A 27,175-nucleotide genomic window follows, 5' to 3' on the forward strand; every position below is an offset into this window, starting at 1 on the left:
TTTATTGTCACTTCAGGTTTCAGGGGTGACTCACTTTTCCACAAGCTGAGAATGTGGATCAGTTTAGTTCTAGAAACTTTATATATCCCCTTACCCTCATTTTTTTAACTTTTGTTCTCCTTGGTATAACCCAGCCCCCTCCTGAAAACAGTCATTTGTGCTCTGTGCAAAAACTGTATCATGAGCCATATCCAAAAGATGCCATGGTGATAGACAAGGAATATGAACCTTGGTAGCTAGAATAGATCCTGTGGTAACCTTCAGGGGTTTGTAGAGGGGCTCTGTGTTGCGTTTTTAGGTTTTGTCACACCAACACAGAATAATGCCACAGCTGCTCCACAGGTTGCTGAAGGGGACATGTAAATCTGCTCCCCATTCATTCAAGTCTCTATGGAGCCTGCCCCTTCCCTTCTCCCATGGAAACTACAGTAATATTCACAAAACTATTTTGAACAAAAGGTGGGGAATAGGAATTTTAACAAATTGTTTTTGTAGAAAGGACCCAGGCCTGTGGGTATACAGTAGAACATACAGTAAAATGGATATATTTGTGACATAGAGGGAAACACGTTTCAGGAAGCTATTTGGCCAACCAAAGCAAGGTGCAACACTCAGCTGCATTTGTGTGTGTGTGTGTTTGGATATAATATGATAACTTTGGAACACTGCAAACAACCAATTCCAAAATTTCTGGGACTATTTAGCCATCATTGGGCAGAATCCTGTTGAATCTGATACAAATCAAAACACTGAAAGAGCCTGATTCACAGGAAAATCATGTCCCCCAGACTGCCCATTGCTGCAGGCAGAGGAATCTTTTTGGTTCCCCCTGCTGCTGCCTTCTCACATCAGAGGTAGAACCTTAACTTGGTGCCTGGAGAGATTATAACCTCAACTCTAATAGAAGTAAGAGAGCCTTTATGAAGAGGGTTTGTAGGGTGGGAATTGGGGATCCAGGGAGGAGGGAAAGGGAGGGCAGCGTGTGTGGGAGGGGCAAGAGTGGGGGTGAGGGCAAAGCAGCAAGGACCTTAGGGATGGGGCGATGGTGGTGGGGGAAGTAGGGACCCAGATGGCAGTGAGGGAGAGGAAGCAGGCCCCCAGAGAGGACTGGGGAAGGAGGGTAGGGGAGTGTATTTGCCAATGGGGAGGGGAAAGCAGGGTCTCTCAGGGACCCGGAAGGAGAGAAGTGGAGAGTGTTTGTGTGGGAGGCGGGGCGAAGAGAAGAAAAGCAGGGACCTATAAGGGAATGGGTGGAGAAGGAGAATTGTGGTGCTGAGGGAAGCAGGAGCTCAGAAAGGGGGAAATGGATGGGCAGGCACGGAAGCAGGGAATTGGAGTAAGGGGAATAGAGATGAGGCGGTTGAAAGTGGGGCACCTGAGGGCAGGAGGTGGGGGGAACTCAGAGACCTTGGAATGGGGGCCTCCCAAACTCGGGTGGTGTCAACTGTATGGAGGAGGGTGTTATGAAGGACACAGCTCCTGGCATGAGGAAAGGGGTGGAAGATTGCCTGGAGTCCCTGAAATAGAGAGGGAGGAGAGGGTAGCACACAGAGCTTGTGGGTGGAATGACACTGCTGCACATTCCTTTCTCTCTCCTCTCCGCCTTCTCCTTCTGGGATTTTCTTGAAGGGAAATAATTTAATATAGAAAAATACATCAGGGGATGTGTGCTTTATGCACTGTTGTGTCCAAACGTTGTCTGATGTTAGGTCTTTCTTCATGTGTCTCTTTTAAGGACTAAGAATTGTACTTTGGGGTTTATTTATTCCTGGTATTTATATATTTATTTGTTTTAGTTACTTGTGCTGATCATAACCTAGTAATAACTTTCAGACACATCAGAAAGTCAGCAGCAAACATGTATTTCAAAATTCACTCTCCCAACCCCCTTAGGTTAGGTGCCCTGGCAACAACCTTGTCTGTTCATGCACAGCAACATGAAAATGTGATGTTTACTGTACCAGGAGATAACGGGGAAATCTCCACTGGTCTTTGTTTGAAGTATAAGTCCTTGGGAATGGTGGGGGAGGGCAGTCTTGTTCTGTCAACATGCAAGTGTTCTCAGCACTGCTGTTTATAACAGCCTGTGCAAATGGTAATAAAATACTTGCCATTCCCACAAGCACATTCTTTGTCCTAAGGAATGAGTTTTTTACTTTAGGCTGCTGCTTTCATTTTATTTTTCTTCCCACCAGCTTGGAGGCTTGGTTTTTTTTCATCCTTTCTGAATAAAGAAAGGAGGTGCTAATAGTAACTGTGAGGAGCAAGGATGTGATGTAGAATATAATAATATATTGCTTATACAACTGGGAATATCCTCCCCAAACTAGAAAAATGTAATTATATTTTGAGGTGTTTTAGAGGCAAAAATCTTAACTGAGGTCAAAAAAACTTGATGAAAATGCTTGAGTCACAATACATAAAGATTATCTGTAAGGTCCATGAAAAGTTGCGTGAATTTTCTCAGTATTGTATTGTGGGGGTGTGAAGGTACTATCTTTCTCTTCCTTATTAAACATGACAGATAAATGCTCTTGGGAGGTAAGGCAGTGTTACAAGCAAAGAAAATTATGTTTGTCATGTTCCCTCGGCAAGTGTGGTAAGCTTGCATGATCTTGCATTTAAAGGTACTTAGCCTCTAGTTTTTGCTGAGTGAAAGTTTAGTGTTTCCCATGTCGGGTTCATCTGTAAGGTAAAACTGAAAAGATGCTATACAGAGCATGTCAGCCGTGACAGTGCTCCTTTGAGGCCTTGCTCATCTTGTTTACTGGCCAAGGAAACCACAGCAGTATTTTTCTAGTGAATCATGCTGGAAAATTGCTAACATACTTTCCTTGGCCAGTATAGACAAGGCCTAAATGATAAAAATAAAAATTATACCATTATGATTTAGGTTTTACACACACCTTTCTTCCATGGGTTACTATGATGTTGAAACTAAGAAATGGGAGCAAAAGAAGAGTCACAGGTCAGCAGGTTAGTTCAATTCACTGTACGAAAATGTAGCTGCTGTTCCCCCAGTACCTTTGGGAAATGTGAGGGGTGTTTGTTTACTTATGCGGTAAAATTATTTTAGGATTTTTTTTCCCCACTGAAATTGGATGTATGGCTGGAGTTTTTATATAGAATGTTATCCACATGAAACAAGTAGGGGAGGACATACAATTAGTTTATATCTAACATCAGATATACTATTCTATTCATAAACATACAAAGAAAATAACCGTGACTTTCAACAGTCTACATTTGTAATGGATCTATGTATACTGTTTCGGTGAAAAAGAAAGATTGAGATATTTTTACAACTATTTTAACTGTGTGCCCACTCCTGAAGTACGTACTCTGACAAACCGAAGCTGGAATAAAGGTTTATAATCTCTTTGGTGTTTGGGCCATGTATTCCTATGTGTCTGTGCCCTGATCCTGATTGGGACCATAGGCCACAATTGCAATACAAAAAAGGAATAATAATGTCCAGTATGAATAACTGAAATATGACAAATATACAAACACCATTAAAATCATTGTATCATCAATAGGTGCATCCTCTTTGTGCAGCTGGCGTACAGGGTTCTAACAAATCCCTCTGCAAGCTGCTGTACTATAAATGGCATAAAACTGCACTGCCTCTGGTATTATTTCAGTAGGAAGTTGTGGGCCTGTTTGTATGGAAGCAAAAACTTAATGAGACTGGCTTTCAGAAGCAAACCTGAGCAGATCTAAAAGTGATCTTCTGTACGGAGGGGTGTTAAAATGGTAAGAGCAAGGCTGGGGAAAAGAAGAAAGATCTGTTTTTTTTCAGTGATTATGAATGGAACGTTTAAGCCTTACCAGTAATGTCATCAGTTAGAATAATTTATTTCATTTATATTTGATGTGTCACTAACACCATGACTAGACTGGTTTAGTATAATGCAAGAGATCAAAGTCATCATATTAGACACTCCTAGGGTTAAGAATGGCTTAAGCGGTCCGTATGGCAGAGCCTAGCTCATGTCATGTCATTGTGATTGCCTTCTCATGTTTGACCATGAAATAGCACTTGCCTTGGAAACTATGGAGCATTGACTCTTCTTGTCATCTTTATTTACCCTTTTTTAACACATCCAGGGATGGGAAGGAAAGCTGGCTGTGTAGGAAGGCATAAGCCATTGAGACCAGGAAAAAGGAATGATAGTCTTAGCCAAAAAAAAGCAGGATTGGATGTTGGCAGACATAGGTTCTATTCCTGGCTTTGTCACAAACTTATTTTGTGTTTGTCACATTGGGCAAATCATGTAAATTTTGTATCTGTTTCCTCATCTGAAAAATGGGGATAATATTTATCTACTGTCACAGGTTGCTATGAATGAAGTTTAATATAAGATCTTGGATGGAAGACACTATTAAGTGAATATTATTATTTTTATAACTTATTTCCCAAATTGCAGCATTACAGAAGATAATATGTATGTGACTGAAAATATGTCTGATTCTGCTGGACAGAATGATACTACTTTGTACATTGAGAAATAAGGCAGTATTTTACAACACAGACATAAATTTGATCTGTCCTCAAATTGATACAGTTATACATTTAAAAAAGCCAGAATGAGCAAAAGGGGAGGAAGAGCTTAAATCCGGGGGGAGGGCAGTGGCAGAAAAATTCAGCTCCTGATCATTGCATAAAGATGCAAAAAATTACCCTGCTTCCCCCTCCTTTCAATTGTTTTTTGGCAAACAAATGCAGAAAAACAGATGTCTGAAGTATAATGAATTTGAATATCCCTCCATAACAAATTGTTATTTGTAAGCTGGGAAAGGCTTTATGAATTTTGATTTATGATTCACTCCGTTATTACCATAAAAATTGGGAGTTCCATAGAAATGTGTTGAAGAAAGGAGTCATTAATATTCTTTACAGCTTGCTCTTGTTGCTTCAGATATGTTCTGTCTGAATGCAGACTTTTTCCCTTATGTAAAATCTTCAGCTGCTGCCTTTACTGGATTTAGAGGTTATTAAGGAAAATATAATAGCAGCTCAGGGAACAGTAAAGAACTGTCTGTCCTATACTGTCCGACCCTGACCAGCTTTTCTCCATGTGGCTTTAAAATCTTCATGTAATGTAATTCATAACCAGTTTTGAAACATTTTAATGCAGCTAATCTCCCAAAGCACAGGTTTTGTACGAGCTGTATACCAAGTAGTTGGATAGTCAACTTTTAGGACCATTAGCAATCAACAGTGACTGCAGATTTAAAATGGATTTTTGAATGTTACAGGAGGTGTTTCTTTAGAGCAACTTTTTTTCCTGCAAACTTAAAGCGACTATAAAAGGATGGGCTGATGCTTTGGGTTGCTCATTTTTATTCTGTCTACAACACACACTGCAGCATTTCAATACAGAATTCATCTTTTTGTACTAGAAATAGCATATTAAACAGATACTCCCATCAATACTTTGGAAGACAGAGAATGGCTGGGAGAACATAAGAGTATTGTCTGGTAGTTAGAACATAAGTGAGAGCAATGACTCAGCAGTTCAGTTCCTGACTGACACTGACTCATTGAGTGACCTTGGGGGGGTAAGTCACTTGAGCACTCTCTATGCTCCAATTACTCTATCTTAAAATGGGGATACAGTAGTAATGCTTTGTGCCCCACCTCACAGGGATGTCTAGAATGAATTAATGTCTGTAAAGTGCTTTGAGATTCTTCAGTGAAAGACAATGTGCATCATTCTAAACATAGTAAGCAAATTATTGAATTAGAGCTGTGACTTGTTACTGTGGTGGTTATAATTTTTCTTTTGTGTTCTTTTTGCTCCAGTGAGTGTTTCCTTTTAAAAATACCATAGCTAAGAAAAACGAAGGTCAGACGAGGTGGGTTTAATGCACAATCCATTGAATGTATTGCGGTGCATCAAAGAAGATTATTCTAATTTCATACAAGAGATGTATAAAACATTGAACCCTCTATTGTTTTCTAATATTATTACAATATTGGAAACCCATTTATACTGGTCTCTAATGTAGCCAGTGGAACCCTTACATTTTCTGACCGTTTCCCAAATTAGCATAAAAATCATAAGAAAAAAACAAAACCTTTATTCTAATTAATCAAACTGATGCAGTGTTTTAGGTCAAAGTTAAAGGAATGCATTATTCAGAAGATATTTTTGGGAAGAGCAAGGAGGATGTCGCTCTGGGCGGCTTTTGACATCTTATCCCATTTGCAATTATTGACAGAGAATTGGGTGACCAGAGTTGTAAACAGTGTTAAAAAATAAAGCAACTTGAGTTGTTTTCCTCCTCCTATTCTCTCTCCATCCCTGTATTTTTAACCAATTTAGAGGTTTTTCCCACCAAAATTTGTGTCAGTGTTCCCTCGGGTAGCTGATCAGACTGGGGTGCTACTAAAGTGAGAAGCATCAGGTGATATTGTAAAGATACTCTGAATCTTGAACAAAACATTCAATCCCCAAATCATTCTGGCCCATGTATTTGATATATTAACACTGAAAGTTAATATTTATTATTGTTTAAATAAATTTAATTATGTAGAGTGTGTTTGGTGCCACAAAATGAAGACAATGCTTACTCTGTGGACCTTTAAAATATAAAAGGCAGACACAGAGAGGACAGGGATGTACTGGAAATCCCAACTAGAAAATAACTAGGGTTTGGAATTTTTTTAAAAATTATAATTATTAACTACTAACTCATTTCATTGGGAAGGATTTGAATGAATATCCAAACTATTGGGAGAACATCCACTATGGGCAGGGGAGAGGGGTGAGAGACTCACAGAAACAGGATTGCTAGAAGATGATTATTGGGACATCAAAGTTGGTATCCTTGGCAGAGTGGAGGAGATGAGAGGACTAAACTCCCAATATATAGTCCAAGTCAAAGTTGTGTAGTCCTTTGGGGTAATTACAAAACATAGAGGAATTCAAAGAGGTGGGGGAGATTACATTGTCAGCATCAGATTCAAAAAGTCATTTTAATGGTTTCCCTTTGGCTGCACCAGAAAGGGAAAGCAATATTAGAATCAGGGAGGCTGAAGAGAAGAGTAGGTTGAAGAAATCAAAGATATCCAATGCCTGGGCTGGCTTTAGCTGTGGGATCTTAGAACAGAGGTAATCAATTATTTTTTGTAAAGGTCCAAATTTCTTGGTCAAGGTATAGTCAAGGTCCAAATGCCAGAGAAGAAAATACAGAAATAACAATAATAAAGAAATAAAAAGGTTTTGTGGTCCGTTCAAAAGTGTCTGGCAGTCCACATTTGGCCCCTGGTCTGCCTTTTGACTACCCCATCTTAGAAAATGGGGCTGGACATTCAAAATGCTGTCCAGGAACAAACTACAAAATATGAGTATGTGCTGGACATACAGGAAACTTGAGAAGGGGCAGTCAAAGATGATTCTCATGTTGCAAGCCTGTGAGTCAAAGAAGATGGTAATTTTGTCAGTAGCAATTAAGAATGGGGAAAGCAGACAAGAAAAGGAGAAAAAAAAATTTAAAAATAAATTCCTAAAGGTGAAAAAATAAGAAACTCAGTTTTAACTGTGGTAAGCTGAAATTGTTGGCGAAACGTCCAAGCAATGTCAGAAAGACAAACTAGATTGCAGGTCTCCATGCAGGAAGATGGGGAAAGAGTGAAGAATTAGATGTATGAGTAATCACTGTAAGAGATGGTAGTTAGAATCAACTAAGCAGATAAGATGTAAAAGGAAGAGAGACCATCCAAGGGACCTGTGAGACTTCTACAAAAGAGGAATGGGGAAAAAGAAAATGAAGAAACATTGGATAGATACGAAAAGAACCAAGAGAGGACAGTGCCATGAAATAGATATTCTGTGTTGTCATAGTCCCTGATCTAGTTACCTACTTAAGTATTCAATTTGATGGGACTACTTGTGCTTAACATTAAGCACATATTTTAATGCTTTGCTGAACCAGGACCTGAAATGGAAGAGAGGTCATGAAAGATATGGATGGATTATGAACTCCCAAGATTTGCCTAGCAGTGGGCTTAAGTGAATAGGTGGAGGTGTTTGATATAGAGAAGTGATCTCAGAATTAGTGCCAGGAGTTGAGAGCGAATATGGGGAATTGGAGGAAATCAGATGCTGGGAAGAGAAGAAAGTGTTCAGGGTGGAGAAAAGGGACTTAAAGAGGTACTGAAAGGTAGTGAATACGCTATAGGGTTTTTAATCTAGGATTCAGTGAGAAACAGGAAGAGTTGTTTAGCAAAAAAGATGGCAGTACTGAAGGAGAAGTGGACAGATCTGTAATGGAGGAAGATCGTGTGGTCCTTGGATATTCTCCAGTGGAGTTCAGTGGCACAGGTCTAGGAATGGAGGAAGAGGAGGTTGGGTGTGAACCAATGCTACGGGTCATTAGGAGGCATGACGTGATGGGAGAAAGGTACAAAAGAGGTGTGACGGGTTGGATCACAGAAACCCCTTTGGGAGCTGCCACCCGATGTGCAAAAGACTACCCCTGCTCCTGTTTTCCCTGCCAGCTCAGGACTCCAGCACCCTGTCTTGCTGAGCCAGACACTCCCGTCTGGCTCCAGACACAGACCCAGGGTCTGAATCACTTGTTCCAAAGCTGCAAGTTTACCTGAAAACAGTTCACAGTAGTGTGCTTGTCTTTAGCACTCAGATGCCCAACTCCCAATGGGGACTAAACCCAGATAAATCCATTTTACCCTGCATAAAGCTTATGCAGGGCAAACTCATAAATTGTTCGCCCCTATAACACTGATAGAGAGATATGCACAGTTGTTTGCTCCCCCAGGTATTAATATATACTCTGAGTAAATTACTATATAAAAAGTGATTTTATTAAATACAGAAAATAGGATTTAAGTGGTTCCAAGTAGTAACAGACAGAATAAAGTGAGTCACCAAGCAAAATACAATAAAATGTGCAAATCTATGTCTAATCAAACTAAATACAGATAATCTCACCCTCAAAGATGCTTCAGTAAGTTTTTCTCAGACTGGACACCTTCCAGGCCTGGGCACAATTCTTTCCCCTGGTACAGCTCTTGTTCCACCTCAGGTGATAGCTAGGGGATTCTTCATGATGGCTCCTGACCCCTCTTGTTCTCTTCCACCCCTTTATATATCTTTTGCATAAGGCGGGAACCCTTTGTCCCTCCGGGTTTCCACCCCCCCTCACTGGAAAAGCACCAGGTTAAAGATGGATTCCAGTTCAGGTGACATGATCACATGTCACTGCAAGACTTCATTACTCACTTGCCAGCACACACATATACAGGAAGACTCACAGGTAAATACAGCCATCTGCAGACAATGGGAGTCAAGATTCCAAACCATCCTTAATGGCCCACACTTTACATAATTACAATAGGCCCTCAGAGTTATGTTTTATATTTCTAGTTTTAGATACAAGAGTGGTACATTTCTACAAATAGATGATCACACTCAGTAGATTATGAGCTTTGTAATGATACCTTACAAGAGACCCTTTGCATGAAGCATATCCCAGTTACATTATATTCACTTATATTTTTATAAAACCATATAGACTGCACAACGTCACAAGAGGAACAGATGGAAGAATGAGTGGAGTTCAGAGAATCCTCTATATAGCCAGTAAAGGAGACGAGAGGAGCAGGATGAGAGCACAGAGATGTCAATGGGTTGGAGCTCATAAATGTGCCACAGAAAAGTTAGAGATGTTAAAGGGAATGTAGTGGAGTTCAGAATGAGGGAACGCATTATTCAGGAAACTGAGCAGTGCCTCTTGAGGAGAAGGTCGTGGAAGTGGCATTTAGGGTTGGTGCATGAGAGAGTTGACCAGGATTGAAGGCTCAGTGACAAGGTAAGGGTGAGGAGGCTGGTGGGTTGGACAGGCAATCATCGGGATGCTGTTCTTTGCTGAATCTTTGTCTTTATTCATCCTCTCTCACAGGCCAATAACAAGCCAGAAATTGAAGCAGCCCTGTTCTTGGATTGGATGAGGCTGGAACCACAGTCCATGGTATGGCTGCCAGTGTTGCACAGGGTGGCTGCTGCTGAAACTGCCAAACACCAAGCTAAGTGTAACATCTGTAAGGAGTGTCCCATTATTGGATTCAGGTACAAAATAATACCTCTTCTGCTACAGTACTTTCAGCCGCTTAGCATACTAAGATCTCTCTCTCTTACCCAGGAGAGAATGTTTCTGTTTTTATTCCTTTGATTTAGCAAATATAAAAAATAAACAAACAAGCAAGTACTGCTATCCTACAGGGAGAACTATATCCATGAATTGAGCACAACAGTCTTGAGTGGGGAGGGAGATAATTCAAATCAAATGCTTCTTTTCCTGTCAGTCCTCTCCTCCCCTACCAAAGGATTGGTGGATTGTCCTAGTAACTATAGAATTTACTTTATATTCCATCTATTCTGTAAACATGATTATGTTTTCTGGATTGGATCCTAATGAATTGCTTTCCATGATGATATAAAAGCATACAAATGAACAGAAAAAATCACAGAAGCACAAAAATCCAGGGCTATTTATATATTTTTCAGCGAAAGAGAGTTTAATTGGTGGACTATTTAACCTAGTGTGCTAGAAATTCCATTATATTATGATCATTGCTTTAGACAGAATCTACTTGGCCTATCTTCTGGTAAACATCTCTTATTTAACAATAATCAGAAGTTCTTGATTCTGAAATGTTGCTGATGGATTTAAATATCTGGATGAACCCTGTGGTTACTATAGCAATGAATAAATCATTGTAAAATGGCTATGTATTGGTATGCCTGTTCAGAATCCACTTAACAGCTAAGTAAATACTCGCTTTCAATTATACTTAGACTTGTTTTATCACTTTGTTTCCTAATAGCTGCTTTGTATGGTTTGTGTGCTTTTTATTCATCATGGTCTTTTTACCATTGATATTTATACTTCTGTGTATCGTGCTGTTTACAAAGACCTTTTTATAATGCTGTTTCTAAAGCCCAGATACTCAACAGAGGGCAGCCAGCATTCAGATAAAGATGTCATCATTTTGTCCTACATTTGAGGGTTTGAATGATGGCTTTAGGTGGAGATGCTGTGGAAAAGTGTCTTGCTTCCTTCTCACTTTTCCCCCTGATAGCTGGAGGAGGTGCTTTTTTAAATATTAAACAATCCCTGGTTTTTGGTCATTGTATCAGTTCCCTTGCTATCTGAATTAATCTCCTTGTGCCTTTTCTCCCAATGCATATTTCAACTTGGGGATGGTAAACATTATTGAAGGAGGCGATGGGATTGCGAGTAGGTTACTCCATCTAGAAAGTTTTCTATACTTTGCTATTTCCAAATGCAATATAAGAAAATGCCTATTTACTTACTTTGTCTCCATAATTATTCAAACAAAGTTAAAGGGAGCTATTGTTGTGAGCCAGGGCTGTCAAGGGAGTGGATAGCCTTCTGGTTAAGGCACTGGACTGGGACCGAGCAGATCTTGGCTACATATGTGCATAAAATCTAATCTAATTTTACCTATCTAGTATATCTCTTAAGTATTTCCAGGGCATCTATTACTGTGGTATGTAAATTATGCTTAGATAGTGTGTGTGCCTCAGTTTTCACATCTTCAAAATACACATTGTGTTGGAAGGCATTTAGAGAGTTAATAACTGTGAGACTGACTACACCTAGAAACAGTGCTGTTAACTCTCTCACTTGAAATTATTACTAATGAACCTCTTAAAACAACACCGACTCTGTGTTCCTGGCTCCTTCCCACACTGCAACATAACAGATATAATAAGTGCTGAGGCTAAATGGATGTTTGTAAATGTGCATTGAGATCCTTTAATTTCGGGGCTCTTCATATATGCAAGCTATTATAATAAAGAAACTAGACAGAACTCAAACATATTGCTATTTAATGTGCAGAACACAACAGTTTCCTGGGGTTATTTGAGGGGCATTTTTAGTTGAAATTATTTGGTTAGGAGGTGACAGGAAGGGTAAGAGGGATAAAAAGAACTGACATTAATTTCAGCTCATCATCAATGTGCGGGTACATTTTGTATATATATATTTTTAATGACATTGGTTCGGTTTTCCTTTGGCATATGTGCTTTCCCGGTATTGCCCTGTAATTACTATAATTTTTGTGATTCTGTTTTTTGCAAATGTATAAGTAATTTTATAATCACCTTGCTTCAAATTGCTCTATATTGGCCCTATATGGCAAACAAACATTTTATTATGCTTACTGTACAGTGCATTGTGTACAGCCAAGGCTATCTTGGGGGGAAAGGAGCTATTGAAACAAAATTCAGTTATGATAGGCTATGAAGTTCTAACGGCAATTTTTTCCTCCCTCCATCAGGTACAGAAGCTTAAAGCACTTTAACTATGACATCTGCCAAAGCTGTTTCTTTTCTGGCCGAGTGGCAAAAGGCCATAAAATGCACTATCCAATGGTGGAGTACTGCACACCGGTAGGTATCTGCCTCAGTGACCCTTAATGTTGATTATTATGTAGAAGTAAAAAGCTTCAGTTGCTATGTGCAAGCTAACAGAGCATTTGTGTAGGATTTTTTTTTTTTCTGTAATTAAGTCACCTTTTCTACACCCCAGTCTTTAGAGCCTAGCATTTTGAAATGCACAGTGAGGAATAACAGTAATGGTTTGAAGTAACTGGGAGTTAAGGTTTACTGCCTTTCATTGTTTATACAACGCTATATCAAAATCATTCATTATATGCTAATAGGTTCTGTGCTCCGTGTTAAATAATTGATTTTATGTATTCTACAGTAAGGCTAGGATTCTTGAAAAATCTATTTGTATCTTATGGGAGGGAGAAAAAATCAACTCACAATATATCAATGAGGGCCCTTCCAAGTTAGCACCTCCATTCTTTTTTCCAGTGTAGTTTAAGTGCATAATAAGCTCTGTACTGAAAGATCAGTCACTAATAGAATTAGTTTAATGTGATAGCTGTTTTGACAGATTGTGGATATTTTTGTTTGGTCATTACTGTCTCTTCAGCTGCAAAATTATTCTCAGCATACTAGTGGTGGTGTTTTGTTGTAAGATGATATAGTGATATGTAAAGATCTAGGAGATACTTAAAAATAATGAACTGGATTTTCACAACTGGAGACCAAGAGCCAGATTTTCCAATGAAATGCCTCTGCTTTGTGCTTCACCACTCATGTTATCTGGCCCTAAACCCTGTTTAACTGGTCCAGAGAGGATTATTCATGTAAGCATGATTCTCCCATGGCATAGAGCAGACAAGGCAGCTCTTTACCTTCCCCTGTAAGAGGAAAATGTGGAAGAGGTAAGATCATCCTGTACCACACCACTTCTCAAGTGTATTTTTGGTTCTATGTGTCCATTGTAGCTGTGTGTATATTAGAGCACTCTTACGTGGTGCAGAAGGACTGCATTTTGTGCAGTTTTGATGCACTCCACAGTCTGGCTTCCAGTTCACAATATGGTTTAGTGATCACAAGATCTTATATTTTTGTCTGCTGGTCAAATGTAAATGTTTAAAATAAAACTATCAAAATAATACATACCCACTGGGAAACTAAAAATGTTTGTATCTAATTTGTATGCAGACTAAGGGACACGTGCAAGGTAGAATAAGGATTGTAAGCTTGTCTCAATGAATGGGGAGTTAAAAAGCAGAGAGGAAAATATATACCCCTAAGATGTTATAATGAGGCAAGAATAAAGTTTCTGTCCATTTTTATGACATATTTTCATTACAGCATTATTTGTTTTTGACTTCAACCATTATTTTCTTTGATATGCATACTACTTTCTAAAACATGCAGTTCACTGTGTATTGGAGGGTATGGCACTGCCTGGTGTGAATCTCTGCAAGTGTACAATACATTTGCTTCTGCCAGCTTTTCACCAAAACTCTCCATACGCTTTATCCTTTCCTGCCCTTTCTTCATTGACTGAGATTACTGGAAATGATGATGTGTTGTACTGTTGCTCATTTCAAAGGGAAAGTCTAGAACAGCACAGACAAATCTGAACCGACTATTCTACTGTAAGCATTGCTAGAGCACACTAAACTTCAGATCATTAGAGCACATTTGTTCATTCCTCACAACTGTAGTTGGGGTCAGGAATCTCACTGAGTTGGTTATTGTTTCTTCTTGCCACCTTTATTCTCCTAGCAAATGAAGCAAAGACTTCATGAAAAAATGTATTCAGTACACAGAATAACACCTCTGCTACCACCATTTTTACCTGAATGATGGATTTTGACAACAGAGCTCTAACTAATGGGAATTTCTGTCCCTCAAATGGTTGGAGGTAAATGAAACAATAAGAATGAGAATTTCCCATTCACAGTGTTCACTCCTTTGAGTCTATTATAGGACCCAGTGCACTTTTCCATATAAGAAATTCAAATTAGTAACAGGCAAAATAATGAAAAACAGAAAACTGAGAGTGCATGGAGATTGCTGAGCTCAGTCTTAAGAACCCATTTCACAGATGGTAAAAATCTTCTTTAGTTCTGAGCTCCAGCAATCCATACTAATTAGTTGTGCATAGCTGAACCAGCAGTGAGCTGAATTAGGAGAGGATTAAACTGGAAAAAATTTGAGCATGTAGTGCCAAAAGTCTCTGAGCTATTTTTTTAACTGAAAAATAACCCTAAGTACTGTATGACTGAACAAAACATCCACTGAGTCCTCAGTGTCCAGAACGTAATGATTTGAAAATGAACAAAAAGAATTGCAGTGGCCCCCCTGAAAGATTTTAAACACCAAAGTATTTGCTGTCTCAGCCCAAGACAAAGCCATCAACCTTATAGACAATTTAATTGTCAGTTGGCCAAGAATGCCTTCTTTCATGTAAGCTTCCAAAATACCTGAATGTGTCCAACTAGCAGTGGATTGTGTGATGGATTTTCCACATATCAAACAAGAAACTTGAGGATCTGTGATTTTTAGTCCTGTTCAAGAAGAATTTGAGAACTCGTACCAGATCCAAAGAACACAACAGCTTCTCCTTACCTGAAGAGGGTGGAGTCAGAATAAAGGCAAGGCAATTTCGGGAAGTCATGGCCAGCACATCCCTCGCCCGAGCCGCTTCCAACAGCCCCCATTGGCCTGGGACGGCAAACCGCGGCCAGTGGGAGCCGCGATCGGCCAAACCTGCCGACGCGGCAGGTAAACAAACTGGCCCGGCCCGCCAGGGTGCTTATCCTGGCGAGCCATGTGCCAGAGGTTGCCGACCCCTGATCTAGCAGAAGAAAAGATGATCAAGGACAATAATAATTAGAGGATGATTTCATTGTGGTGTTGCTTTCAGACAACTTCAGGAGAAGATGTCCGCGACTTTGCCAAGGTACTGAAAAACAAATTCCGAACAAAACGGTATTTTGCAAAGCACCCAAGAATGGGCTATCTGCCTGTGCAAACTGTCTTGGAGGGAGACAACATGGAAACGTGAGTAGTTGGCTCTAAAGCAAATAAGTAGTATATCATTTGATATGCTCCTCGAGCTCCCCAGTTGGCACCAACTCCCTTCACTTCCTTAATGCCTAAAGCCTCTTTTTATTTTTTTCATTTTTGTTTACTATGGCTGAAAGGAAAACACAAGCTGACATTTCAATTGCCATTTCCTTCATCTTTTTTCACCTATCTTTACAATAATTTAAACTTCAGTTAGCAAAAGAAAAATACCTCCTACTGCATTGATTTTCTTGAAAGGCCTTAAAATGGATAAGGTAATTTGGAAACTAGCGATCTTAGCATTGCATTTTGACTTTCTTCCAAAAGACGGTATCTCTTTAGTGAGGGTTTTTTTGTTTTTGTTTTTAATTTGATTGCCACAGCCTAGCTTACTCTTTTCGCTACCCGTGTTTGTGGTCACACAAAATGACTTGAACTCATTATATTTACAAACAAACAAAACCAGTGATGATGCTCATTGATCAATGACTGGCCTTACCTTCTTTTAACTTTACAACAAGTTTATAATAATTAGTTGTTTAATGGCAGTTGCACAACAGCTTGTTATCTCTCTTTTTCTTTTAATTAATATTTTGATTTTATTTCCCACCTTTTGGTTAGATGCTTTTCATGGTCATTCATGTTGGTCTGTTGGATTTTCTGTTTTTCAGTTGTTGTGGTTTTTTTTAATCTTTCTGTAATTATTTTGCTGCTGAGTTTTTCTGCCTCTCTCTCTTCACCTCCTCATTTTTTGTCTTGCAGTCCTGTTACTCTGATCAACTTCTGGCCAGTAGATTCTGCGTGAGTACTTTTGCTGAAGTGTGCTGCTGCAGCTGCGTTCCCTCACTTTTTTTGTTTTGTTTTTATTTAGTTTTTACATATGTTCATTTCCTTCTTTGTTTATTTTTTTTCTTGATAGCCTTTCTGAAAGAATAATTTTTATTCCAGATCAGTAGAATGGGATAACACCAGGGTTTCCCAGGCATCGTGAAATGTATTCTCTCTCTGGAGGGTGTATTCTCATCTGATTATTAGGGATTTTGGTGCACAGTCCTACTAATACTTATGAGAGTGTGTTATTTCTGAATAAGAGCAGTCTCCTTGATTGTAAACTAAATGTATTTCAGATTATATACACTGAACTTTGTTTTTTCAAAAATTTCAGAGATGACAGTGGTCTTACAGTTAAGGCCATAATTTAAAGTTTTACTTACTCTCATGCATACATACACAATCCCTCCCCACCCCATCCCCATGATAATCAACAATTCATTGGATATTTTATTACAGTCTTTTTTGTTTTAGAAGGTATTCTGAGGAGACATTGAGATAGGGCATTGGGTCTTGGAGTTCTAAAAATACTGTGGAAAGTTTTTTATACTTTTCAGAAACAAAACCAATAAGATTTCTCAACTGTAAATTGGATTTTCATACATGCACCATCTCTGAACATGCTTTGTCTTATTGTAGTAGTAGCAGCATCAGCATAAACTAGAGATTTATAATGATCTCTGTGGCATTTGCTACCACATTATAGTGCTAATTTTAGACTAGGTAAGTTAAGATTACTTTTAATTCTTAATTCACTCACAGGTGAATATTAGTGAAGAGAGAACCATAAAATAGTAGGAAAGAAAACTTTACTATTGTTAGCATATATGTTTTGAAATGTGTGACCTACATTTCACTTACAATGAACTATTGTTAGAATAAGCAACACCAAAATATATACATTGGAATATTGATTTATAATTTTCACACACAGCATAGATTGTTGTGAAGACAGATGGAGCACTCTTTCTCTAGTAGGCTTATTTTTAAGATGCCAAGAAATTTGCATGCTATTGCAAATTGCATGTGGTTAACACTCCACTTAGTAAGAATATCAGCAAAGCTTGGAACTAAAGTGTAGTAGAGGGCTTTGGAGTTACGGTGCATTGTGTTTGTAAAATGGTTTCTCCTATAAATGCACTCATTGGTAATTTAAGCACACTGTCGATCGAAATATATGGATCCAGATTACTGACTCTTTAAAACACAATTAGATCTCTTAAAAGAAAAAGTTTAAAAATAAAAAACTCCTAAAATAAAAGCTTGGGTGATACAGAATGTTGTTGCTGTGTCTAACATAATATCACAGATAGGTTTGTATAACATTTTTAAGGCATGGTGCCCACAGATCACTTATACTAATAACTTTGTGACATGCTACACTAAGAGCTTTATACCAAGGGTAGGAAATTTGGTTATTGGATCAAAGAGTTTAACTTACACATGATACATCAGAAACCACTATAGAGATGGCTAAATAGGTTTAAGGAGTTAAATTCTTCCAAATTTCCATATTTCACCCATTTTAGCAATGGAACCTTTCATCACAATAATACAGATCATAACTCTGAAAGCATCTAACTATCTGACCACATTCTGATTATCGGACAACTTTCTCCTAGGCCTAGAGCCCTGGTTCTGGGTCTTCAGTACCAGTTTTCTATCGGTCTCCAAAGTACTCTGGCCTAAAAGTGAATCATCTAGGAATACCATTACAGCACTGAGAATATGCTGATTAGGTGGACACTGATATTTGGGGCTGGCAGTGTTTATAAAAATATGATAGTGTGGTGCTTCTTAGCTGGTTCAGACTGCTTATGAGTGGGGTGGATATTTTGCAGATAATCTCTAGTTGCCAAGCATTACAGAGGCAACTCATACATTCTATAATGGAATTATGATTTCTGTTGTCATCACTTGGTAGTACTGAACTGGGAATCTGTCACTAAAACACTTTAATGATTCCTTACTGTCAAGAAACCTTGACCTGAGGAGCTGAATAGTTAATTTCAAAACACATTGCTATGTATCATTACCCAAGAGGGTAAAGGCATTATAACACAATGTCTTAGCTACTCAACTCTTACTTGACTTTAGTAGAAGACTCAGGGTTATTACTGCAGACACCGCTCTGAAAAATTTATCAATGATGTTTTCTTAAAAAATGTTTGCCTCTGTTAAATATTTGCCATGTCCTTTAGCCTTACTACCAGTTCATTCATTTGCTATTCAAACTAACTATGTATGTCTTGATTACTTCTGAACCAAAGATGATAAATTTCTATGCAGCTGCTAAATCTAACTTACTCATGGACTCATTCAGGTGTCTTCTGCCTGTAGTTGGCATGTCCACATAGCCAGTTTTAACAAGTTGTCCAATACTGTGTTGCCTTTAAACAAAATTGCAATGTTCTCTTAAAATAATAATAACAGGAAGGAAGGAATTGAGGCTGGGTTGGGTTGTTTTGGTGATACTGCACACAAAAAACAAAGCCCTATTTCAGGAGTTTCCAGAGAAATCTTTAAAACATTTTGGGGAGTGGAATGGAGCTGGTAGCAGAACCTAGTTTATGAAGGAAAAAATGGTCAGAAACAGTGGCTTTGTGATGCATTAAATCTTTTTGAGGGGGGAGGTTGCTTAAAATGAGAAATAATAGCATTTTGGACTATGCCAGTTATTTTTTTATTTATTTTGCGAAATTATTTTGACATTCTATTTCCCCCTCTTGTAATAGTAAAATATATATTTCAGATTTATGCTCAAGTTTCAATGTCATTATCCCAAGGTATGTTAGTTCAAGGTGCACAGGAAGCAATCCCTGCTCTCCTTTAAAGATGCAATTTAATTTCTGATGATGGGGCATCAGAAGATGCAGTCAGGCTCTGAATGTCAAAAATATAGAAATTGGGAGATATCAGCTAAATAGCAAAATCTTAGTTATTATTAATAATAATTGCCTACTAGCACAGATTTTGAAAGTGCCCTGATCTACACTCTTCTGAGTTACCTCCAGTTTTAAAGTAGTTCCATGCAAATTAGGATATCTTCCATGAATATCTTAGGGAGGTAGTATTGAATATTTCAATGTAGTACATTGAATATTTATCCACTGATTTGCGTATGGTGATGTCTAAAAGCATGGTGCATAAATGTGGGCTTGGCAATGCCAAAACTTGTCTCAGAAAAATGTGATTCATGATAATTGACCTATAGTATCTCATAGAAAAAGCTTTACCAATCTGTGAGGAAAAAGCATTAACAATGTCTTCTAAATACACCTCTACCCCGATATAACGCGACCCGATATAACACAAATTCGGATATAACACGGTAAAGCAGTGCTCCAGGGGGGCGGGGCTGTGGATCAAAGCAAGTTGAATATAACGCGGTTTCAACTATAACGTGGTAAGATTTTTTTGGCTCCCGAGGAAGCGTTCTATCGCGGTAGAGGTGTATGTAGTATATAGCTCTGTGAATTCAGAAGAAGCCTACTTTTCTAAAGCACTTTGCAAACTGCTTTAAAAACTGGAAGATGATCAGAAATGTATAATCATCCTATAGTAAATGCTTTGTAGGATCATCACGCCCCTAATACAATAGCATTACGTACCATTATCACCTGTAATATAAGAATTGTTTCATCTGCCACTGAAATGCAACTATTCTGGAGTTGAACACTGTCTCTCTTGGACAGTACCAGTAACACTGCATAACAGTTTGAAACTAATAAGTGAAAGCATTTTATCTACCAAAACTATTTAAAAAAAAAAAAGGAATTTAGGTACACAAATTGGAATTTGGCTATTTTTTCTAAGATTCTAAGGCCTTGTTTAGACTAGAAAGTTACACTTTACGTGTAACAGTATAATTACTGGTACAATTCCCTAGTGTAGATGCTGTTATACTAGTATAAAGATGCTTTATATTAGAATAGTTATTTCCATTTGGGAAGGAGAATAAGTTATGCCAGTATAAGGCACCTTTATACCAATATTACCCTATCACTAAAACATTGCATCTGTAATTGACATGGGACTACAGGCACAACTTTCAATTGTAGAGCAGCCCTAAGGCTACACCAAACTTATTCTTTTGAAAATTCACATGGGTCTTCAGTTCATAAATGTGGACAGGAGTTCATTTTGTAATGATCAAAAGTGGAGAGGTCCAACATTACAGTTCCCCTAATACCACACTGTGGTCGTAGTGAAACTGGGAAGAGGACCTTCACCAAAACACTGGCCCTAATTCTTGCAGTCGCCTATTCAAGTATATTGACTAGGCTCAACACTTAACATTGTATATCTCATGAGGTAACTTCCTGATTGGGCATGGATGCAGGCGTTTGAAGCTCTCTTTTACTTTCTTTCTTTTTTTTAATGAGACTTGCTACTATTGGACTAGAAACACATCTCAGAACAGGAAGGGAGAGAAATAAAACACTTTCCACAAGGTTTGGACAGTGGGTCTGGAGAGTAGGAGAAATAGTGTAGTGAATGAAGGAGGTTGGCAAATTGGGAAGAAAGTTCATCTATACATCCTTTTGCAAGAAACCTCTCATGGAACAGCTTCGTCTTCTTGCTTATTTATCATAAAAATCAAGTTCACAGAAAAACTCCTGAATGAACTGAGTCCCTTTTGTATGCTGCCACAAAACCTTCTACTCTGATGGATCAAGGAAGCACACAAATCATGGGTTACAAGTATAGCTTGCTGTTTATTAAACATTGGATAAACCATGGAAGCCATGAGACATGGCAACATAAGGGCATAGACATACCAAAGTGTATTTTTATCTTTTTAAGGGGTATTTGTGATTAATCAGTGTTTTCTGCCTTATAGGCCTGCCTCGTCCCCTCAGCTTTCACATGATGATACTCATTCACGCATTGAGCATTATGCTAGCAGGTATGAGACCAGCTGGACACTAGGCAAATCTTTCTTGAAACAACCATTAAAAAAAAATACACTACAAAAGAGAAGCCATCATTATAAGGGTTTTTAATAATTGAACGTAATTAGAGTGGATAGTATACATCACCTTCTAACTACTGCTAACCACCTACCAATTAACTTGCATGCCAGACTACTATGCAATGATTGGCGAGTAAATAAGAGCCACTTAACATAGGTAAACCCAAAGCATGTGCTTGGTTAAAACTGGCCTTTAAGTTCTGTGTGGGTCTTTATTAAGTTATGCGTTCTGCTTACATAGGGTTTTATTTTAATTAGAATTCTTGGTATTACTGTATAGTGCAGAGCCTTCCAAAATTTCTAGCTACCAATAAATGAGTCTCAAATGATACATTTAGCCAACATTGTAAAACTAAAGAATTGAGCTTATGAAATTCTTGGAAAGGTATCTTTCTTTGTTTTGGAGGGGGATGATAATATTCCACTGCTGTAGTTCACTTACCAAGTTTTAAGAGGACTTTTCATAGTACTCTTATCTTAAGAACCAAACATTTGGGTAAATGCTCAGATCTGCAACGCAAAGTGATTCCCCCTCTCCCCTTCTCTCCCCCCCCCCTCCCAAGCAGGGGAATTTTCAGGGGTAGATACTGTGTAAAATACATACTCAAATGAAAAATAAATCAGATCAAGCTAGATGTTTTCTAAATTATATGTTGCATACAAACTAGAAACATACAAGTCACTTCAGCTCTGGTGATGACATTGCCAGGTATGGAACACTTTGTGGAAGCCTGTGGCATCTTAAGGCCTTTCTTTCATAGTAGAATCTGCTTAACCAGGAGGATTTGTACGTAACTTAGAGATTAATTTAGATAGATCATTGATAATGAATAAGGAGTTACTTGTGACAGCTGCTTGCAATCACATTTGTTAACTAGCAGCAAGTGAAAAGTTGTCCGGATTTCCAAATTTAGGGTCTCTAATATGTTGACTACTGTGTCACCAAAATGTTATATATTTTACAGTTTTCAGGAAAGTTAGAGCCAGAAAAATCTGCAATGAGACTTATGGGTTTTATTGAATCTTTCAATTTTTCCACAGGCTAGCAGAAATGGAGAACAGCAATGGATCTTACCTAAATGACAGTATTTCTCCTAATGAGAGCATGTAAGTATACTATCTCTATGAATATTTCTGATGTGCATTTGCTTGTGAAGGCTTGGCACCTTGCCAGGGCCAGCTCTAGGGTTTTTTGCCACCCCAAGCAACAAAAAAAACCTCTGAGACTGCAACTGCTGCCCCTGGAATGCCGCCCTTACAATTATGCCGCCCCAAGCACGTGCTTGGTTTGCTGGTGCCTAGAGCCAGCCCTGCACCTTGCAATAAAGTACCAATAATACGGAGTTCACAACATTTTCTTGTTCACATCTGACTGTTGTGTGATCTCATTGTGGTATGTTTGGTTATGGACTTCTCATGGCCCACCACCATATATATCAAAGCCAGGATTTATGATGTATAACTCAAAGCTGCTCATATGCAGCTGATGATGAAATGTCATCACACTTAAAAGTAGTCCAATGTTATGTCTTCAGCACAAATTTCACATAATACATTGAAAAAAATCTCTCACAGAGCGTATCTCATAAATGAACTATGAAGTTTTCCTTTTTCCTGTGAACTTTAAACTTAAAAGTGGATAAAAATGTTGATTGCTAAAAATGTCAGTGCAGCCTTTTGAGGGGTCATCAGGGCCATACTAAAAAAGAGTCAGTCTACAAATAATTAAATTCTACTGCAAGCAATGGCAGCATGAGCTCATGCTAGTTATTAAATATTAAAAGTCAAAAGCCTTGATTGGACAGGATGTGGAAAAATGCATTGACAAATAGTCTTTATATTGCTTTATACTTAAAGGACCAAGGATCCAGCTAGTTTGAAATCTAGTCAATTTTGTTAAAAGTAGTTTCATAATCTGCACCTGACACTTATGCAAATTTTGTGCTTTTGTGATCACATTTTCCTTGTGGGGGGAGGGAGGGAAGGGCTCTATGGTTTTCTGCATCCTGTTGCTCTGTGAAATACACACACAAACAAAAGGGGGGAAACTGATTAAAGGTTACAGATTTCAAATACACCTAAGCCCTGTGTCCAATGTAGATTCAGGTACTTAGGAGCCTAAATGTAACTGGTCTTCTGCTCTGAAGTACTCAAGTCACTTCTGAAAATGGGATTTGGGTTGTTAAATCAGTTAGGACTGGTCTACGGTAACACTGTAAGTTGACCTAAGTTACGCTACTTCAGTTACATAACTGAAGTTGACGTAACTTAGGTCGACTTAGCTACACTATGTCAAGCGGAGACACTCTCCTGCCGACTTACCTTCTGCCTCTTGGGGAGGTGGAGTCGCTCTGCCATCGACTTAGCTTTTCTTTATCAGACCTGCTAAATCAAAACCACTGCATCAATCGCAGCAGTGCCGATTTAGCCCGAAGTGTAGACAAGCCCTTAAGGGCTTTTGAATATTTTACCTTAAGTATCTAACCGGGTAAACCATGAATCTGACTCTACACAAAATGCTATCAAATACATCAAGTAAACACATCTTTAATAAAAGATTTTTCTTCTTTGTCAACTTTAGCCTCTGTTAATTCTTCTCTCTCCCCAAATTTGTAACTTAGTTGTGTGGATCAGCTCAAGGCTGGAATGTTGCATGAAAGTTCTAAATGTAGGAGCTAATGATTTTTTTTTTAATTTTCTGTTTTTAAAAAAAGGGATTGCCTGTTTTGAAGTCACAAGTTTTTCAGATGCTTTTATTACCTCAAATAATTTTAGTTTGACCTAAATCGTTTAGCACTCTTATAGGCTAAAAAATAGCTTTACAAAACTAGTGTTTTGAGGAATAAAATTTAAAGCAGCAATATTTTAATTTTTGAAAAGTAACTACAGTAGATATACTATAAATGCCGAGTTAAACATGAAATAAACAAACTATACAAAATGATTTCTCAATATGACTTATTTGAAAAACAAGACACCCCCCTTCCCGTTGCTTACTGTGGTGTCCATTCTTCCAAAACCCCAGCCCACTATGGTCTTGTACGATTATTGCTGATATCAGTTTAGCATAGCGTCTCCCCCCCCCCCATTTTTTTTTTTTTAAATGTCCAGAACTCAGTGAAATTTGGGAATACGCAAGATGTGCAGAATTGGGCTTGTAGATTTGTAATTTGTTTGTGTAGGGAACTTTTTGCTTTATATGTCTGAAAAGTTTCATGTACCCAACATGAAACTGCATCCATAATAAAACTGGTTTTATATATTAAAACATTTTAAAAAGGAAAATTAACACTCTGGCTGCATGTGTAAATGTGAACATAATTTGTGTGTCAGAAAAACTTTATAAGAAAGTGAACTGGCCTGGCTGGCCACTGACATGATCAGTGCAATTCCAATGAACCACTGAATTTGGCATAAATCTCTAGATTAAAATTATTGAAAATAAAATCTTTAAATTTTTTCTTAAAATTGGATACATAAAACTTCATTAACTCCAACCATAAAACAATAAGGTGTATGCAGTGCAAAAAAACCCTATAATATTCAATAAAAATATTAGTAAAACTAAACTCTACAATAAACTAAAAGGAAAAGGGGAAGGAAGAAGAGTATAAATAGAAAAAGGGCTAGGTATAAGAAGAATGGATATAAAGGACTATGAGTAAAAAATAAATGTTTTGGCCTTGCTTCCACAAGTTTTTATGCAGTGGCATAGCAGGTAGCACAAGGTGGTGATTCTTTAATGCAAGTGTGAGCAAGTCAGGTTAAGCACTGGATGGAAGCAAGGTGAAACATGGGGGCCAAGATCCTCAGCTGCACCAGAGCTTTGCTTGAAACACCTGAGGAAGAGGAGGGAGGCAAAGGTGGATCCCAAGCATATGGAGCATGAGGGAAGGCACGTAGTGAATTAATGTAATCACTTGAGCAAATTTCACTACAAGTACACTAATCCCCTGCTCCTTGCAATGAATCCAGCTGAATTTCTTCAAGAGTGAAGAGATTTTTCTATGAGTTGCCTTCTATCAATAATCACAAAGATAAAAATGAAGATGAAGAAAGCAGCTTTTTGGGTTTTTGCTGTGTTTTTCTAGAGATGATGAACATTTGTTAATCCAGCACTACTGCCAAAGTTTGAACCAGGAATCCCCGCTGAGCCAGCCTCGCAGTCCTGCCCAGATTCTGATTTCCCTGGAGAGTGAAGAAAGAGGTGAGCTAGAGAGAATCCTAGCAGATCTGGAGGAAGAAAACAGGTGAGATGTACTTTCCAGCTGTTATCATAGTTGCATATACATGATACACCCACATAAAGAGGCAAAAGTGAAGCTGAGAAACCTGCCGTTAGAGTGTCAGTTTTATTAAGCTTTTCTATTCAATCTCCTGCCTACGTTCTCTCTCTCACTTTCTGCTAGATATGTGAGAGATGTTAGAACAAAATGGTATAAATATAGGCCCATTCATGCTTTTGATGCAATCATGAATCAGCGCTATTGTGTTTAGCCTGCTATGCAGAATCTTTATAAAGATAAAACTTCAAAGGAAAATATGGGTCACTTCATTTTGTGATTAGAGGGTTACTTATTACAAGTTCTGTAAACAGTGTTGTATAACTCTTCTTTGTATACAATGTACTGTGTTCTTTTTATCAGCATGTATTTCAAAATAACTCTTCAGGGTTACTTTATTTTGCATTAGCCATTACATGAGAGAGGGTTGTGTACATTTTCTGCCATAGACGCCTGGAGGAGACAGATTTTTCTTAAAAATAACCAATTGGATAGTATATTTCCCCTAGAAAGATGGGTGAGAGAGTGTAGCGATGTGGGACTCACCCCTGCAGCGCCTCCTGCTGGTCTCGCAGGGAATTAGCTCGTCCAGCCTCCGGAGCGCCCTCTGCAGTCCAGTGTCCCGCTGCCGTTGGCCCCCCATGTCCCTCCCAGGACCCAGTGCCCCTTGTCTTTGGGGTGCTGCCCCCTGGCAATACCCCCACAGTCTCAGGGTCTCCTCACCCAGGGGAACCCCCAACCCTCTATCCCCACCTTGCCTCAGTCGTGGGCTACTGCCAGTCATCATCTAGCCCCTGCTCACTGGGGCGGACTTCAGTGTAAAAGCCACTCATCAGAGGCAAGGTTGGGTTTAGACCTGCTGCCTCTGCCTACCTGTGGGCTGCCCCCTGCAACCCCAGTACTTAATTGGCCTTCCACTAGGCCACAGCCTGGGGGGTTTCCAGGCCAGAACTCCCCAACTCCCATAGATTTCCCCCAGTCCTGCTCCACTCCAGGTACCTTCTCTAGCTCCCCAGCAGCCAGGCCTGTCTCCCTCTACAGCTAGAGGAGACTCTCCTTGCTTCTGGCCCACTGCCCTCTTATAAGGGCCAGTTGGGCCCTGATTGCACTGGCTACAGCTGTGGCTGCTTTCCCCATCAGCCCAGCTTTTCTCTGCCACAGCCCTCTCCCGGGCTGCTTCAAAGCCTTCCAGGCAAGAGCGGGGTGACCACCCCGCTACAGAGGGGAAGAAGATATATAAAGAAGATTTTAAAAAGATAAAGGGGCTGTGAAATAACTGTGCAGTACCTTTGTACAGGATGAATTTCCCCTGTTCCCTCTGGTGGTCATAAATGGTGCTCAGGCCTTGTGATGGTCCTCTGCACAGAGGTAATATTGTGCCATGTTAGCTAAAATGTAAATATCACCTACTTCTTAATCCTTTGGTGGCAGACACCTTTTTCTTCATTTCTTCCTAATTTAGCTTTCCATTCCTAGCTTTTCTTTACCTTTCATAGCAAAGGCTCAAGAGGGTTTTGACAGCATCAAAACACTGTAGCCACATTTCTCTGATATTTTGGGGCTCTATTGCTTCACTCAACCAACATAAACCAGCACTAAACCTGGCAGATCTGGTCATTGGTAGATTTAATATTGAGACCCCGAGAATT

At 38.9% G+C, this 27,175-nt stretch overlaps 1 protein-coding gene across 12 annotated transcripts in view; it reads left to right on the forward strand.

The window, feature by feature from the left end:
• Positions 1–27,175, forward strand: part of DMD (dystrophin) — a 2,004,766-nt gene that overhangs the window by 1,948,821 nt on the left and 28,770 nt on the right. For 8 of the 12 annotated variants that reach the window (XM_054005912.1, XM_054005914.1, XM_054005909.1 and 5 more), the window contains 7 exons: positions 9,931–10,097; positions 12,338–12,449; positions 15,295–15,431; positions 16,200–16,238; positions 21,112–21,177; positions 22,285–22,350; positions 25,335–25,493. In XM_054005912.1, the coding sequence (XP_053861887.1) occupies positions 9,931–10,097; positions 12,338–12,449; positions 15,295–15,431; positions 16,200–16,238; positions 21,112–21,177; positions 22,285–22,350; positions 25,335–25,493 (746 nt within the window). The remainder of the gene's footprint in view (positions 1–9,930; positions 10,098–12,337; positions 12,450–15,294; positions 15,432–16,199; positions 16,239–21,111; positions 21,178–22,284; positions 22,351–25,334; positions 25,494–27,175) is intronic. The other 4 variants (XM_054005910.1, XM_054005921.1, XM_054005913.1 and 1 more) reach the window with 3 other exon arrangements.

Source organism: Malaclemys terrapin, chromosome 1 (assembly GCF_027887155.1).
Source record: "Malaclemys terrapin pileata isolate rMalTer1 chromosome 1, rMalTer1.hap1, whole genome shotgun sequence".
NCBI classification, from domain to species: Eukaryota; Metazoa; Chordata; order Testudines; family Emydidae; genus Malaclemys; species Malaclemys terrapin.